General features: G+C 52.5%; 2 protein-coding genes across 2 annotated transcripts; one reads left to right on the top strand and one right to left on the bottom strand.

Annotated features, from left to right (window-relative positions):
- Positions 1–841: 841 nt before the first annotated feature.
- On the bottom strand, positions 842–2,831 carry MRS44_004848 (uncharacterized protein; the record flags this gene model as incomplete). Its single annotated transcript, XM_065622356.1, has 6 exons — positions 842–1,613; positions 1,665–2,006; positions 2,052–2,258; positions 2,308–2,431; positions 2,486–2,619; positions 2,668–2,831. 6 exons carry the CDS (start codon positions 2,829–2,831, stop codon positions 842–844), a joined length of 1,743 nt encoding a protein of 580 aa, XP_065478428.1.
- Positions 2,832–6,078: 3,247 nt separating this feature from the next.
- On the top strand, positions 6,079–13,653 carry MRS44_004847 (uncharacterized protein; the record flags this gene model as incomplete). Its single annotated transcript, XM_065622355.1, has 11 exons — positions 6,079–6,249; positions 6,308–6,364; positions 6,437–6,524; positions 6,577–6,642; positions 6,695–6,897; positions 6,952–7,192; positions 7,249–7,598; positions 7,655–11,596; positions 11,644–12,095; positions 12,158–12,210; positions 12,275–13,653. 11 exons carry the CDS (start codon positions 6,079–6,081, stop codon positions 13,651–13,653), a joined length of 7,002 nt encoding a protein of 2,333 aa, XP_065478427.1.
- Between the last annotated feature and the right edge of the window lie 95 nt (positions 13,654–13,748).

The following is a 13,748-nucleotide window of genomic DNA, read 5'->3' as shown; positions in this document are numbered from 1 at the left end:
TCGAATCAGACTCTCGAATCCTGGTCTGTGGGATCTCCCATCTGCGACAGACAAGAGTTCACTTCATTCTCTTACAAAGACACAGTCTGAGCAACCCCATCGTCTCATCTTGTTGCGACTCGTGCTCGCCGTCTCATCACAAGGTCTCCCAAATCCCCTCGTTTGTCGTGCCTAGAACGACTCACACCCAAGACAGCCCCGTCGCACCGTCGCAACATGGTCCTTTTTCCACGACCAACGGATTCATAATGGTATCATGGTGCAATATGAGAGTGCTACAGTGACACACGAGCCATGACAAGGCTCTCGCCCTTCAGGGACGTAGATGTTTGACTGCCTCTCTGGCTCGACTTGCCTGTCATCAGAGACGAGGTGGCACTGTATGGCTTCACTTGAGCAACCTGGACCATGTTTCATACTTGAGCATTTGTAAGCTCTGCCTAAATGAAAGTTATGCCAGAAGTTGGCCATGAAGGGTGGTATCATCGACTCCAGGAACATTCCGCATCTTCCGCATTCTGACCATCCCATCCCATCCCATCCAGTGCCAACAAGAAAGCAACCAAGAAATATGGGTCGTAATACCAGTCAATAATGCGCCTCGTCGAACCAACGCCAACTGCTTCTCGTTCGTATTGACCCCATAGCGATCCATACCCACCGCTGTGACAAACACCAAAATCCTGCTGTTGTTGCGTCGCCATCCCAGCATAGATAATATAGTAACGCCAAATAATGCTCGAAACGCCTCCATTGCGCCGCCCAAAAGCCCGTCAAAACATTCTTCTCGCATGCCAGCCAGTAGAAAGATAGCAGAGTTCTGGATGAATCAGTATGCCCGCTAAACACATCTTTCAGCGCTGGAAATGTCAGTCATTTCTGTCGCCGAGTCGCTCCCTCGCCTTGAAGAAAGCTCATCCTTGGGGAAGGCTGTCAATCGCTCCAGGGGCTCAGGGCGCCGTTCCAAGGTAAACAGAGATATCACCACCATGACAGCACAGACGAGCATCATGATTTTGATCTCCTCGGCAAAAGCACCGGCGTAAACTTGTTTGACCAGGTCTTGAAGGCCCATTGGAAGGTGCAGACTCGCCAGTGGTGAGCGATGGAGGTTGTCGAGCTGTGTCGACGTCAGATGTTCCTGGAGATATCTGTTGACATGCGAGTTGAATATGACGGTGCAAACCGACAGCCCAATGCAGCCTCCCAGTACTCGAGCTTGCGCTACAGCCCCTTGGGCAGAAGCAAGCTCGCTGCGTTCGGCAGCAAGGATGCTTGTCATGATAGTAGCTGCAGAGAATGACAGGCCAACTCCCAGTCCAAAAATGGCCTGAAAGGCGTACTGGGCTTTGACATAGCCGTCAGGCCTAGTCATTGTCGACATTAGTCCAACACCGAGCAGCTGAAGGCACGATGCGCCAAGCAGAGTAAAGGATGTGTTGTTCTTCTTGCTGGATATTGCGCCCCCTAGAAACGATCCTATAGCGCAGGCACCCAGCAAGGGGAGAATGTGTAACCCTGCCATAAGGACGCCTTCGCGGTTGACAATTTGAAATCGTTCGGGAATGACAATCGAAAGAGAAATGTATGGGAACCCTGTGAACATGGTCACGCTACTCCAGCGTTAGCAACTGTCTCGACAGATGGAGCCGAATATCACCTACAGTAATCCCGCAGAGTACACTCGTCGCAACATTAACCGTATAGGGAAGATGGGCTCGATCCGACGGTGTGGCTTCGTCTCTAGGAACACCTCCCAGCACACAAACACGATCCAGCTGACACCTGAAATGGCCAGGGCCGAGATGATCTCTGGGCTTCCCCAAGAAAACGTCTGCGACCCGGCCTGTTGAACGGCAAACACCAGAAACCCAGAGCTGCTGAGGAGTGTTGCACTGCCGATAAAGTCGATGCTGGTAAATGCCTTCCAAGAAAAGATGTGTGCTACGTCTTCGTGTGGCCACAGGTTTGTGATGGCGAGGATCGTTGCAAGGCCAAAGGGGATGCTAGACTTGTCAGATGAGACTCTGAGCACGGGTTTCAACCCTTACTTCATATTGAACAACCATCTCCAGTCCGAGAGCTGAGAAACAGCACCGCCGATAATAGGGCCTAGCACAAAGGCAACTGCGAGAGTGGCTCCAATCATGGCCCCGATCAAGCTCGGCCGGTGGGAGGGTCCAACTTCTACCAGACCGATCTGTGTCAAGCTGTACAAACCGGAAGCCCCCATTCCTTGGAAGGCTCTGCATACAATCCTGAGCTTCGTCAGCTTATGACCATGGTACAATCGAACAGGCCACGTACAAAGCCGTCATACTGGTAGCCGATCCACAACCTTGTGAGAAACCAACAAAGAAGACCCATGACACCACGAGCATGTTGCGCCGCCCGTAAATGTCACTGAGTTTTGAGACACAAACTGCGAATCCTATGACGCTTGTCAGACGGCCTTTGTTCCCAGATATGCACCCATTGAACTTACCCATATAAGTCAAAAGGTAGGCCAGGACAATCCATGGTGCATTGACAAAGTCATTGAGATCATGCGAGATGGTAACGAGAGAAGTTGAGACGATGGAAGTGTCGAGACTCGAAAAGAGCAGTCCTGCGAGCAGACTGAGATGATCAGTAAGAGCCTTCAACCAAGATACTCATGTCTCTTACGATATTACGAGAACCGCCTGCCGAGGTCCAGTAACAGAATGTTTGCGTAGTCCAGAGATAGTTCTTGTCGAACCAGCGTCTCCGCCTCTTTGTTCTTCCAGTATCGCCATCTGACCCAGGGATGGATTGGGGTAAGATAGGGGCATGGGATATTCATTTGGCATTCTTTTCGTAAGATATCGGTGATGTTTACCGAAGATTCCTGGCGATGAACTCTGATCAGGTGTGGTTTGGCGCCAATGGAGGCCGTCGTAGAGGTAGAGGTAGAGGTAGGCGTCGTATCAGGTAAGGATATCGGGGCAACCTTGCTTGGCCGAGCAGGTCGAGAGTTGGACAGAATGGGACACAGTCGTCTCCAAGATGCAACGATAGTGAGCGCTTGGATGCCGTGAAGGGTCTTATAGATAAATGGTATAAGCTAGAGGAAACGCGGAGCTGCAAGAATCAAACCGGTTTTGCTGAAGTGGAAAGGGGACCTGCTTTTCATATCAGGTCAGAAGTTGCCGATGCCGAGAAAGAACATGCGCAAGGAGAAACCAACTGGCTGATGACATGATTTCTCTGAGACAATGTACCAGACGAGGCAGTCGAGATGTGCCTCGCCGATAAAGGTGAAGGGTCGAATAAGTATTTGAGACATGCCGTCCTCAACGGTTACACGGCCGCAAGCGAACGACCACCGGATCGCGAACGCTGCAAAGCTCTGCTCAGGTAGATAGTTAGTCAGGGGTTATGGGGAGGGATGAGATCTTCTCTTACAGTAGTACGGGCCAAAGAAAGGGCAATGACGGGTGTTGTACTACCCAGAACATGGCTCCCAAGGTGGGACATGGTTGTCTATGACCAACTGGTTCGTCGCACACTGGATGCAAAAGCGCCACTCCTGGTATCGGAGCTGAAGGTCGATCACAAGAGTGAACTCGGCATCGAAGTGTCATTCAATGAATGCTGCCCTGACACCTCGATGCTGGGTTGGTATAGGAGTATGGAGAGATGCCTCGACTTGAGAACAGCTTAGGCCACGACGACGTCTCTTCAGCTACCAACGAGGAGAAGCGACGAGCTTCGGCAAGTCTGTAGGGTCCCGCTTGTGTCGTGGTAGCACATGGCGCACCTCTGGGGCTGGTCACAGGCTGGAAGAGACGATTCCAGCCTTTCCGCTTCCTGACCCTATTTGTGTAGTGATGCGAGGCGTAAAGCGTTGGAAGCCGTGGGAACCCATCCCCGCTTGGGTATCCGACTCTCTGTGTGCGGTATCGTGCTCGATGGGGTTGTTGTCGTCGGATCTGTACCTCTTCCTATCCCGTCGGGCGGACAGGCTACCTCAGAGGGTACGAGGGTCTCAGTAAGACCTGTCTATAGATTGTCAGCTAGGAGGAGAGAGACAAGTCCCAGAATGGTATACCGAAGCGCTCTCATGGATAGAGGGATATTTGTGGTACGGTTGGGAACTGAGGCGCGTCTTCAGACTTAGAGGCCTCGCAGGCCTCACCTCGCGTTGCGTTGGTGTCACCACACCCCGCCACACTTGCCACATCTTGAGACGGCAAAAAATCATGGCGACGAGGGGATTGTTCCAAAAACGTGCCTGTGTAGCTGGTGAGTCCCAGTTAGAGACGGGCTAGCTGCACTCGGGTGAAGCTGGTCAGGGGGTCACGTGCGTCCCCATCTCCTGTCACGACCTACAACTTGAGCCAGTACTAACTTATGAAAGGCATGGATCAATGCAAGAGCTGATTTTCTTGAGTATTTCCTTGGGGCTTTCCGGGAAAGATCACCCGACCTGTGTTGTGATCGTAGGAGAGTGTTGGCCGTCTTCCCGTCGCCAATTACGGCATTTCAACTGTGTTCGTCGCAACGCGGCTAGCTTCCCGTGTCCGGACAAGATTGCTGCTTCTATTGATGACCGCTGGACCCAAGTATATTACTCAGTAGCGGCCCTTCCCGTGTGGAAAACCAAACAACGCATGCAAACAAGCTTGATCATTAAGCTCGGATGAGGAGGCGCCCCGGGAGAGCTCCCAAGATGCAGTGACCCTTGGCTCTTGGAGATTTCGTCGTGTTTTATTGACACAAAGTCATATTCATGTTGACCGCCGGAGCCTTGCAGGTTGATTAATCTATCAACAGCTCCGTTTGCTGCCAAGCTGTCGCAACGGCCATGCCCCTATCCGCACATTCCCCACTGACAGGTCACCAAACGACTTGCTCATCCAATCAAGGCTGTTTATTCTCGAAATCAAAGACTCGATACTATTAAAGAAACATTTTTTGGTGCCATCAATATCAATATCATCTTCAAGTCCGAGGTCGAGTCAAACGGCCTGGTCCTCATGCAGAATCGTCACCACTTCACCAAAGGCCAATTCCCAACCACACGTGACTGGGGTCAGTATTCGTAGTGAGGCTCATCTGGGAAAGAACTTGGAGGCAGGTAGCTTCAGGTTCTAGAGCATGGGTTGGATGACGATGGCATTCTCACCCTAAGCACGCTGCCGCTCGATCTGCCCTAGAAAATGCTGTGTTCGTCCAATTCCGTCCCTCGAGAGGCATATACATATTCCATCTCCATGCTTGCACCTCCATAGAGTGCCATGCCAGACATGCAATCCCTCATAGTGTCCAAGCTTCAAGCGACGCACTGGACTTGGGCCGAGGGTCAGCCCATACAAACAAAAGCTATGGAACGCCGCACTCAAGTTTCATAGATAGGTACCCAGGGGTCTCCATTTGCATTTCCTGCTTCTGGGGCATATGCTATTCATGGCCAACTGCCAATAATATCAAAGGAGAGTAGCTGCCAGCGTTTGTTGGGACTCACCCTTCCTACAAAGGACCCTAGGACCAACAAGGTGGGTTCCTAGATTGTAGAGCAGCGAGCTACCATCCTCGAGGATGGTAGCAGATCATGCCTTGTCTGTTGTTACATCTCCCAAAGGATAAAGAGACGAGATGCTATTGTATACGAACAGTTCACTATCATGCCCCATCGAAAGCATCCTCACCCCGTTTTCCTCCTGTTCACCGTTCTTTCAGCGTCCATTCGTTTGCATGCGTGCCTATGCAGCTGGCAACGTCCGTCTGCCAGCCGACACCTCCCCCCTCTCCTGCCGGCTGCAGACCTACCTAGCCGCCAGAAGTCAGCCTTAGTCTCTACAGCTCCAGCCAAAACCATTTTCCTCTGGTTTTTCGCTGGTCGTGAATCACACTCAACCCACTTCAGTTTATTTCTTAGGGGCCCCAGCCAACCCTTCCACCTTCGCTTCTTCTCATCACCAAAACCCTCACTTCATTTCCTACCTCCTTTCCCCACCTCTTCATCCGCACCTACCTGCCCAGCATACACTTATCAACCAAGGAAAAGCTTCACTGACTTCAATACACTTACCCTCTCTTCCCGGCGTGGCCAAGATGGACGACATCGCCGTCGTCGGCATCGGCCTTCGCTTCCCGGGTGACGCTTCCTCGCCTGAGGAACTCTGGAAAGTCCTCGAGCGAGGTGAGTCCCAGTGGTCCGAGTTTCCCAAGGATCGCCTCAATATCGACGGCTACTATCATCCCGGCGGTGACCGTCAGGGCAGCGTAAGTCGACGTCGACATCTCCAGCGAGGAATGCGATGATGCTAAACCATAACTCCAGATCTCCTTCCGCGGTGCCCACTTTCTGAATGGTGATTTTGCCGCTTTCGATGCTTCAGTGAGTCTTTCTTCCTTCCTTGCGACTTCATTTGTCATTTCCAGTGACTCGTCTGACTGAACCCCCCCTTAGTTCTTCTCCGTCGCTGCCGAAGATGCCAAAGCGATCGACCCTCAACAGAGAATTCTCCTCGAAGCCTCCTACGAAGCGCTAGAAAATGGTAATAAACCCTCTCCCACTTGGCGGAGCTCGTATTGACACCGAAACCACAGCTGGAATCAGAAAGGAAGACATCGACGGAAGCGACACGGCTGTCTACGTCGGCTCATTTGTCAAAGGTGAGTAAAGCCTCCTTCAACCCTATACGAGCCCAGCATCTAACCCTCCCAGACTATGAGCAGGTCTGCCTACGAGATCCAGACTGGCAACCTCAGTATGCTGCTACTGGAAATGGCATCGCCATAATGGCAAACCGTATCTCATACTATTTCAACCTGCACGGGCCCAGCATGACCATCGACACTGGCTGTTCCGGCAGTCTGGTGTCTGTGCACCTTGCTGCGCAGAGTCTCCGATCTGGGGAGTCTTCACTGGTACGTGTTGCAGTCTGGGAAAACAATGAAACCGAGGGATGCTGATGTCTTCAGGCTATCGCTGCTGGCGCTGGCATGATCCTCACCCCAAACACCATGATGCCTATGACGGCACTTAACTTCCTCAGCCCTGATGGGAAGTGCTTCACGTTCGACGCCCGGGCGAACGGTTATGGGAGAGGCGAAGGTATCGGTGTCGTAGTTCTCAAGCGTCTTCAGGATGCTTTGAGGGACAACGACACCATTCGAGCTGTCATACGGGCCACCAGGGTCAATCAAGACGGCCACACTACAGGTAAGCCAAGTCTATCCACTCTCTTTTCCCCTTACGAGGCGGCTAACGATGAAAAGGCATCACTCTCCCCAGCAAGGAAGCCCAGGTCGCAAACATCACCTCAATCTATGAGTCTGCCGGCCTCGACTTCAATCAGACTGCCTACGTCGAATGTCATGGCACAGGGACGCAGGCTGGAGATTGGCGAGAGCTCAAGGCCATTTCCGAGTCGCTGGCCTCTATGAGAACAGTCAGCAACCCCATCGTTGTCGGCTCTGTCAAGCCAAACATCGGCCATCTTGAAGGCGCTGCCGGCGTCGCCGGACTGATCAAGGGTGTCCTTACCTTGGAACATGGGAAGATTCCCCCTAATATCAATTTTGAGAATGGCAATCCCGACGTCGACTTCCAGACCTGGAAGGTCAAGGTAAGTTGATCACTTCACTTCACTCCATCACCGCAGCTCTTGCTGACCTATGCCAGGTACCGACAGAGATGATGGAATGGCCTCTCCCCGGGCTTCGTCGTGTCAGCGTCAATTGCTTTGGCTTTGGTGGTACCAATGCCCATGTCATCATGGATGAGGCCCCCAAATACATGTCTGCCCGTGGGCTTAAGGGCAACCACAACTCCCTCGTCACCAGCTCAGCGAATGCCTCAATTTCCGCGTGCAGCCCTACCATCGGCTTTGATCCTCAAGTCTTTTGCTTTTCATCTCATGAGAAATCTGGTCTTCACCGGGTCATGGAGTCTCACCTCTCTTACCTGAACTCCCAAGAGGGAAATGACCCCAACTTCCTTCGCAACTATGCCTACACACTTGGTTCACGTCGCTCTAACCTCGAATGGAAGTATATTACTGTTGCCCGGTCTCGGGAGGCACTCATTGAGCGGCTTCAAAGCATCAATGAGACCAATTTCATCCGATCTTCAAAGAACAAGAAGTTCAAACTCTGCTTCCTCTTCTGTGGCCAAGGCGCACAGTTTGCGCAGATGGGAAAAGATCTTTTGCCCTTTGAGGCGTTCCGCGACAGTCTGGAGGCCGCCTCGTTGTACATGAAGAAGACTCTCGGAAGTCCCTTTGATCTTCTTGAAGAGATACTCAAGGACGAAGGCGAAAGCCGCATCTCTGACCCTCGGATCGCCCAGCCGGCAACCACTGCTCTGCAAGTCGCACTCGTTGAGCTCTTGGACTCATTTCTCATTACCCCCAATTATGTCGTGGGCCATTCCTCAGGAGAGGTGGCAGCAGCCTATGCTTCAGGGGCTCTCACCAGAGAAGCCGCTTGGGAAGTCGCCTACTACCGCGGCGCAGCGGCCTCTTCCATAAATCTCAAGACTCCTCAGCTTCAGGGCGCCATGATGGTTGTCGGTCTTTCCGTACTCGATGTTAAAACTCACTTCAGCACCAGCTCCTACCAATGCGAGGTTGCATGCATCAACAGCCCTCGCTCCACGACGCTGTCTGGGACAAGGGACTGCATTCTGCGGGCCAACGGCGACTTTTCGGCCAAGAACATCTTTTGCCAAATCCTCCCGGTCCAAGTTGCCTACCATTCTTCGCACATGAAGTTGGTCGAGAACGAGTACAAGTCGGCATTGGCACTCATCACTCCTCGAGAGCATCTTAGGGGGGTGAGAATGTTTTCTTCAGTCACCGGGGCGCCCGTTGAGGGCTCTGGTCTTGGTAAACACTACTGGGCTGAGAACTTGGTATCTCCAGTCAACTTTCTGGGTGCCATGGAATCAGTGATGGAGCTACCGGCAGAGGAGTGCCCGGATGTGATCCTCGAGCTCAGTCCTGTCGCGGCTCTGCGTTCCCCAGCTCTGGACATAAGGTCGAGCATTGGCTACAGGGCTAGGTCGACGTATGGTTCAGTCTTACGAGGAAAGGGTTCACACGAGGCTATATCCCTCCTCAGTGCCATCGGTCAACTCTGGGCTTGGGGTTGTTCCGTCAGCATGAAGAAGGTTGTTTCTCGAGGGTCTTATCAGGTCCCGCTCAAGTGCCTTTCAGATCTCCCTCCTTATCCTTGGAACCACACCAAGTCTTACTGGCATGAATCACACCTTGGACAGGCCAACAGATTCAGGGAGTTCCCACGGCAGGATCTGATCGGCGCCCCCACGGCTGATGCCATCTCATTCGAACCTCGCTGGCGCGGATTTCTTCGCATCTCGGAGAACCCCTGGATTCAGGATCACCGGGTGCAAAAGACCATCATCTACCCTGCTGCTGGCATGGTTACAATGGCCCTAGAGGGTATCCGCCAGCTGATCAAGGATGACAAGAGACTCCTTGGGTACGAGATCACCGACATGCGTATTGACAGGGCCATGATTATTCCAAGCACAGCGCACGGGCTAGAGACGGCTCTGAACTTCAAGCGCGCATCTCCCGTTGCAGCTGATCAGAGGCACAGTCCCTGTTTCGAATTCTCCATCTACTCGAAGCCACTTGATGCTCCATGGGAACAGCATGCCACTGGTTTGATCCAAGCTCGGTACCAGCAGGGTGAGTGGAAGGCCACTTTCGGCCAGCATCAGAAGAGGTACGAGTCTGTCAAAGCTACCTGTGGGAAGCCCATTGTCCCACGACAGCTCTATGAACTTCTCGACACTGTCGGCATGAACTATGGCACATTGTTCCAGAACATCACACAGATACGCAAGGGCGACCATGGCTGCGTGAGCCAGGTCCGCGTTCCCGACACAAAGTCGAAGATGCCAGCCAAGTTTGAATACGACCATCTGATCCATCCAGCTACTCTCGACTCCATGTTTCAGACTCTTTTTGCCATCGACAACGAACCGATGGTGCCAACTTACATCAAGAGCATCTTTGTGTCATCAGACATCTCTCGAGACCAGGGCAATACGTTCACTGGATACGCGAGTGCGACACGCAGTGGCATTCGCGACGCAAATGCAGACATTTCCATGGCGCAGTCCTGCTGGACGAGACCTTCTGTCGTCATCAATGGTCTTCACTTGACGGGAATTTCCAGTCCAGTCGTTCAAGGCGGATTTCTGTCTAACCATCGCACCCTCTGCACTCACGTCGTGTGGAAAGAGGATCCTAGGTTTATAGACCACCAAGGCAACGGCTATGAATTTATTCAACGGCTCGCATACAAGTTCCCAGGACTCTCTATCCTCCAAGTCGGAGGTAGCAGGCTCATTGCAGAATTTGTTACAACCGCTTGTTTGCATGCCGGATCATTCCGGACAGCTAAGACAGTGTCCCATCTCATTGAAGACCAGCCTTCTCAGGATTATGAATTTACTAATTTCATTTACCGAGAGTGGCCATGGTTCTCTCGCCTTTCCCTAGCTCAGGTTTCCGAGAATGATGGACTGCTTGAGTTTGCTGGGCCTGGCCCGTTCCGTGGAGCATTCATCGATCACATCTCCATCGATGGCTCTGAGCCCATGCCAAAGTACGATTTGATCATTGTCTGCAATCGAGAGGGCGTCGTCATTTCCAACCTGTTCAAGCACCTCAAACGGCATGGGCATATTTTGGAAGCTTGCGGTGAGACCACAGAGCAGCCCATCAAAGGACATACAGTCTCTTTCATTCATTGGGAAGCCGGAAACATTGGGAAGTTCCTAGTGCAATATCCCGTTCGTGGTGTTCATCCATCGGCTGCGACTGATGTCGTCGTTCTACTGCCCACCTCGCCTCAACCAGAAACCACATCGCTTGCCGGTAATCTCATCATCAAGTCGAAGCCTTGGTCGAAGATTCAGACTATGCATCTCGTTGAGGTTCTCAAGGACCCTGCGAGACTCAAGGGCAAGGTGGTCATTTCCTTGCTTGACTTTGCCTCGGGCGAAGCCAAAGACGCTTCGGTGTTTCACTGGAACGAAGATGACTTCAACGCTTTCCATTCTCTCCAGAAGAACGCCAAGGGGATTCTCTGGGTCACTCGCGGCGCGAATATGTCGAGCGAGAACCCCAAAGGTGCCCCTATCATCGCATTGAGTCGTACCCTAGTCTCCGAGGACCCCCTCAAGGTCATCGTGACGTTTGACCTTGACATGGGAACGTCCCTGGACTCTGAGCGTACGATCGCCTACATTTCATACATCTTCAAGGCGTCATTCCAAGAAAACGAAGGCTCATTCCCTCGTGATTTTGAGTATGCTGAAAAAGGGGGCATCGCCTATGTTCCACGTCTGGTGCCCTTCCATCAACTCAACGACATTGTGGAGAATAGCATTTCGACTCGAGTTCTCCAGGTACCTTTTCATTCTCACCAGCGTCATCTTAAGCTACACATTGAGAGCCCGGGCCTCAATAGCGATGAGATGAACTTCGTTCCCGGTGACACATTCAACCCCAAAGCCGGCGACGTCGAGATCGTATTCGACAGTGCTACCCTCAACCATGCCGACTTGGAGACCATCATGGGAAGGACTGTTGACTCGGTGGTAGGAGCTGATTTCCGGGGCTCTGTTACCGAAAGGGCCGCAACGTGTCTGGATTGATGCCAGGTGATCGTGTCAGTGCTCTCACTGTTGACGGCTCCTTGCAGAACACCACGCAGATCGACAGCCGCTTCGTCAGAAAGTGGCCATATGATCTACCTCTTAGTCAATGCGTAAGCGCTTATCATTCACTTGTAAAGGTGGGACGACTAGGTCAAGGCAAGACGGTGCTTGTCCACACTGGAGCCAGCTCCTTTGGTTTGGCCGTCATAGCTTGGGCATCTCAACTGTCCATCGAGGTCTTTGCAACCATCAAGAGGCCAGATTTGAGTCTCCAGCGATCTGCTCTGAAACGGCTGGGCCTAAAGAATGATCACATCATCGAGGCTGACTCGGATAACTTTGTCAATGTTGTTTGCGACCGCACTGGAGGCAAGGGTGTCGATCTTGTTTACAACCCGACTCAAGACCACGTTGAGGCCAACTTCAAGTGCGTCCGCACAGGCAAGTTCACCATGTGTCTCCTATTACACACACGCTGACTCGTTCCAGGTGGCACCATCTTTCAGTTTGCAAGCAGGTCGCCTTGCCCACCTCCTATCAGCGTCACATCAACTTCTGCTTCATTTATCAACTTCGATTTGGCGAGTTTGCTAAAGCACGACGCAGATTACGTCTCGGAGCTCCTCGATAAGATTGTTAAGCTCGCAGAGTATGATGAAGAGAAGTTCGCTGTCGACAAAGATCTCTTAAAGCGTGTTGAGTTGCCCAACATCAAGCAGGCATTCGAGCTTGTTGAGAAGAGCCCATATGTTGGCCTTGTTGCGGTCACTGGAGGCCTCAAATCCAACCCGCTTGTGTCAACCCGAGCTCCCAAGCCTATCAAGTCTCTTAGTGAGACCCTTTGCAGCAAGTCTACATACCTTCTAGCAGGAGGGTTGGGCGGACTTGGCCGCAGTATCTGCGAACTACTGATAAACAACGGGGCAGAGCATATCGCCTTTTTGTCACGTTCCGGTGCCTCGTCTGAGGCCTCTCGCCTCTTCATTGAGGACCTCACCAAGAAAGGTATTGACGTGCAAGTCTACCAGGTCGACATTTGCGATGCAAAGGCTCTAGAGAAGGTGATCGAGCATGATGTCTTGCTGGATATGCCCCCCATCAAAGGCGTCTTCCAATGTGCTGCCGTCATCAAAGATGCCGTCTTCGAGAACATGACTTATTCGGATTGGAATGCCGCATTCAGACCCAAGGCGATCGGTTCTGACAATCTCGTCCGAATTATCTCAGCCCGTACTAAGGACCCCTTCTTCATCTTCCTCTCCAGCTCAGCGGGAGTCATCGGCAACCGAGGCCAGGCAAACTATGCCGCCGGAAATTGTTTCCAAGACGCTCTCGCTCGCAGCTACCGATCCAAAGGCAAGCATGCAGTTTCTATCGACCTTGGGCCGGTCCTTGGCGCGGGAATGCTCGCAGAGGATGACGAGATCCTCGACAAGCTCCGAGGCAGTGGCTTCTACGGAATTCGACACCAAGACTTCCTCACCGTGATCACACACGCAATCACCATGGAGGTTACTCCTAGGACTGATATGCCTCCTCAAGTCATCATGGGCATCGGAACTGGCGGCCTCATCCGACAGAACCAGCCAGCTGACCCATACTGGACCCGGACTGCGCTCTACGGCCATCTCAACCAGGTCGACATGCCACCTCTTGACCTGACGGTGGTGGATGGCTCTGAGAAGGTCGATATGAGATCCTTGCTCTCTCGCTGCGCCGATACGGAAGCAGCCGCTCAGATCGTCACGACAGGCCTCTCTCAGATGCTGGCCAAGGCCATGAACATGCTTCCCGAGGAGATTGACACCGGAAAACCACCCAACGTGTACGGAGTTGACTCGCTTGTTGCTGTTGGAGTCCGCAACTGGGTTGTGACCAACTGCGGGGTCGAAGTGTCGGTATTTGAAGTCCTAAGCGACAAGACAATTTCCGAGTTGGGTGCAGAAGTTGCCATGAGAGGTGGTTTCGGGTCGGACAAGAACTAAGTGCCAGGTGATGAGCACGGTGTATAAGTGTGGTCAGGCCGAACAGATCGAGACGAGTACAAGTGCCGAGTAACAGCTTTGATGCACAACAGTCC

The sequence above is a fragment of the Fusarium solani genome, assembly GCF_023522795.1.
Source record: "Fusarium solani strain SB1 chromosome Unknown bctg00000002, whole genome shotgun sequence".
Classification (NCBI taxonomy): Eukaryota; Fungi; Ascomycota; class Sordariomycetes; order Hypocreales; family Nectriaceae; genus Fusarium; species Fusarium solani.
This window is presented reverse-complemented; position numbering and strand designations above follow the sequence as displayed.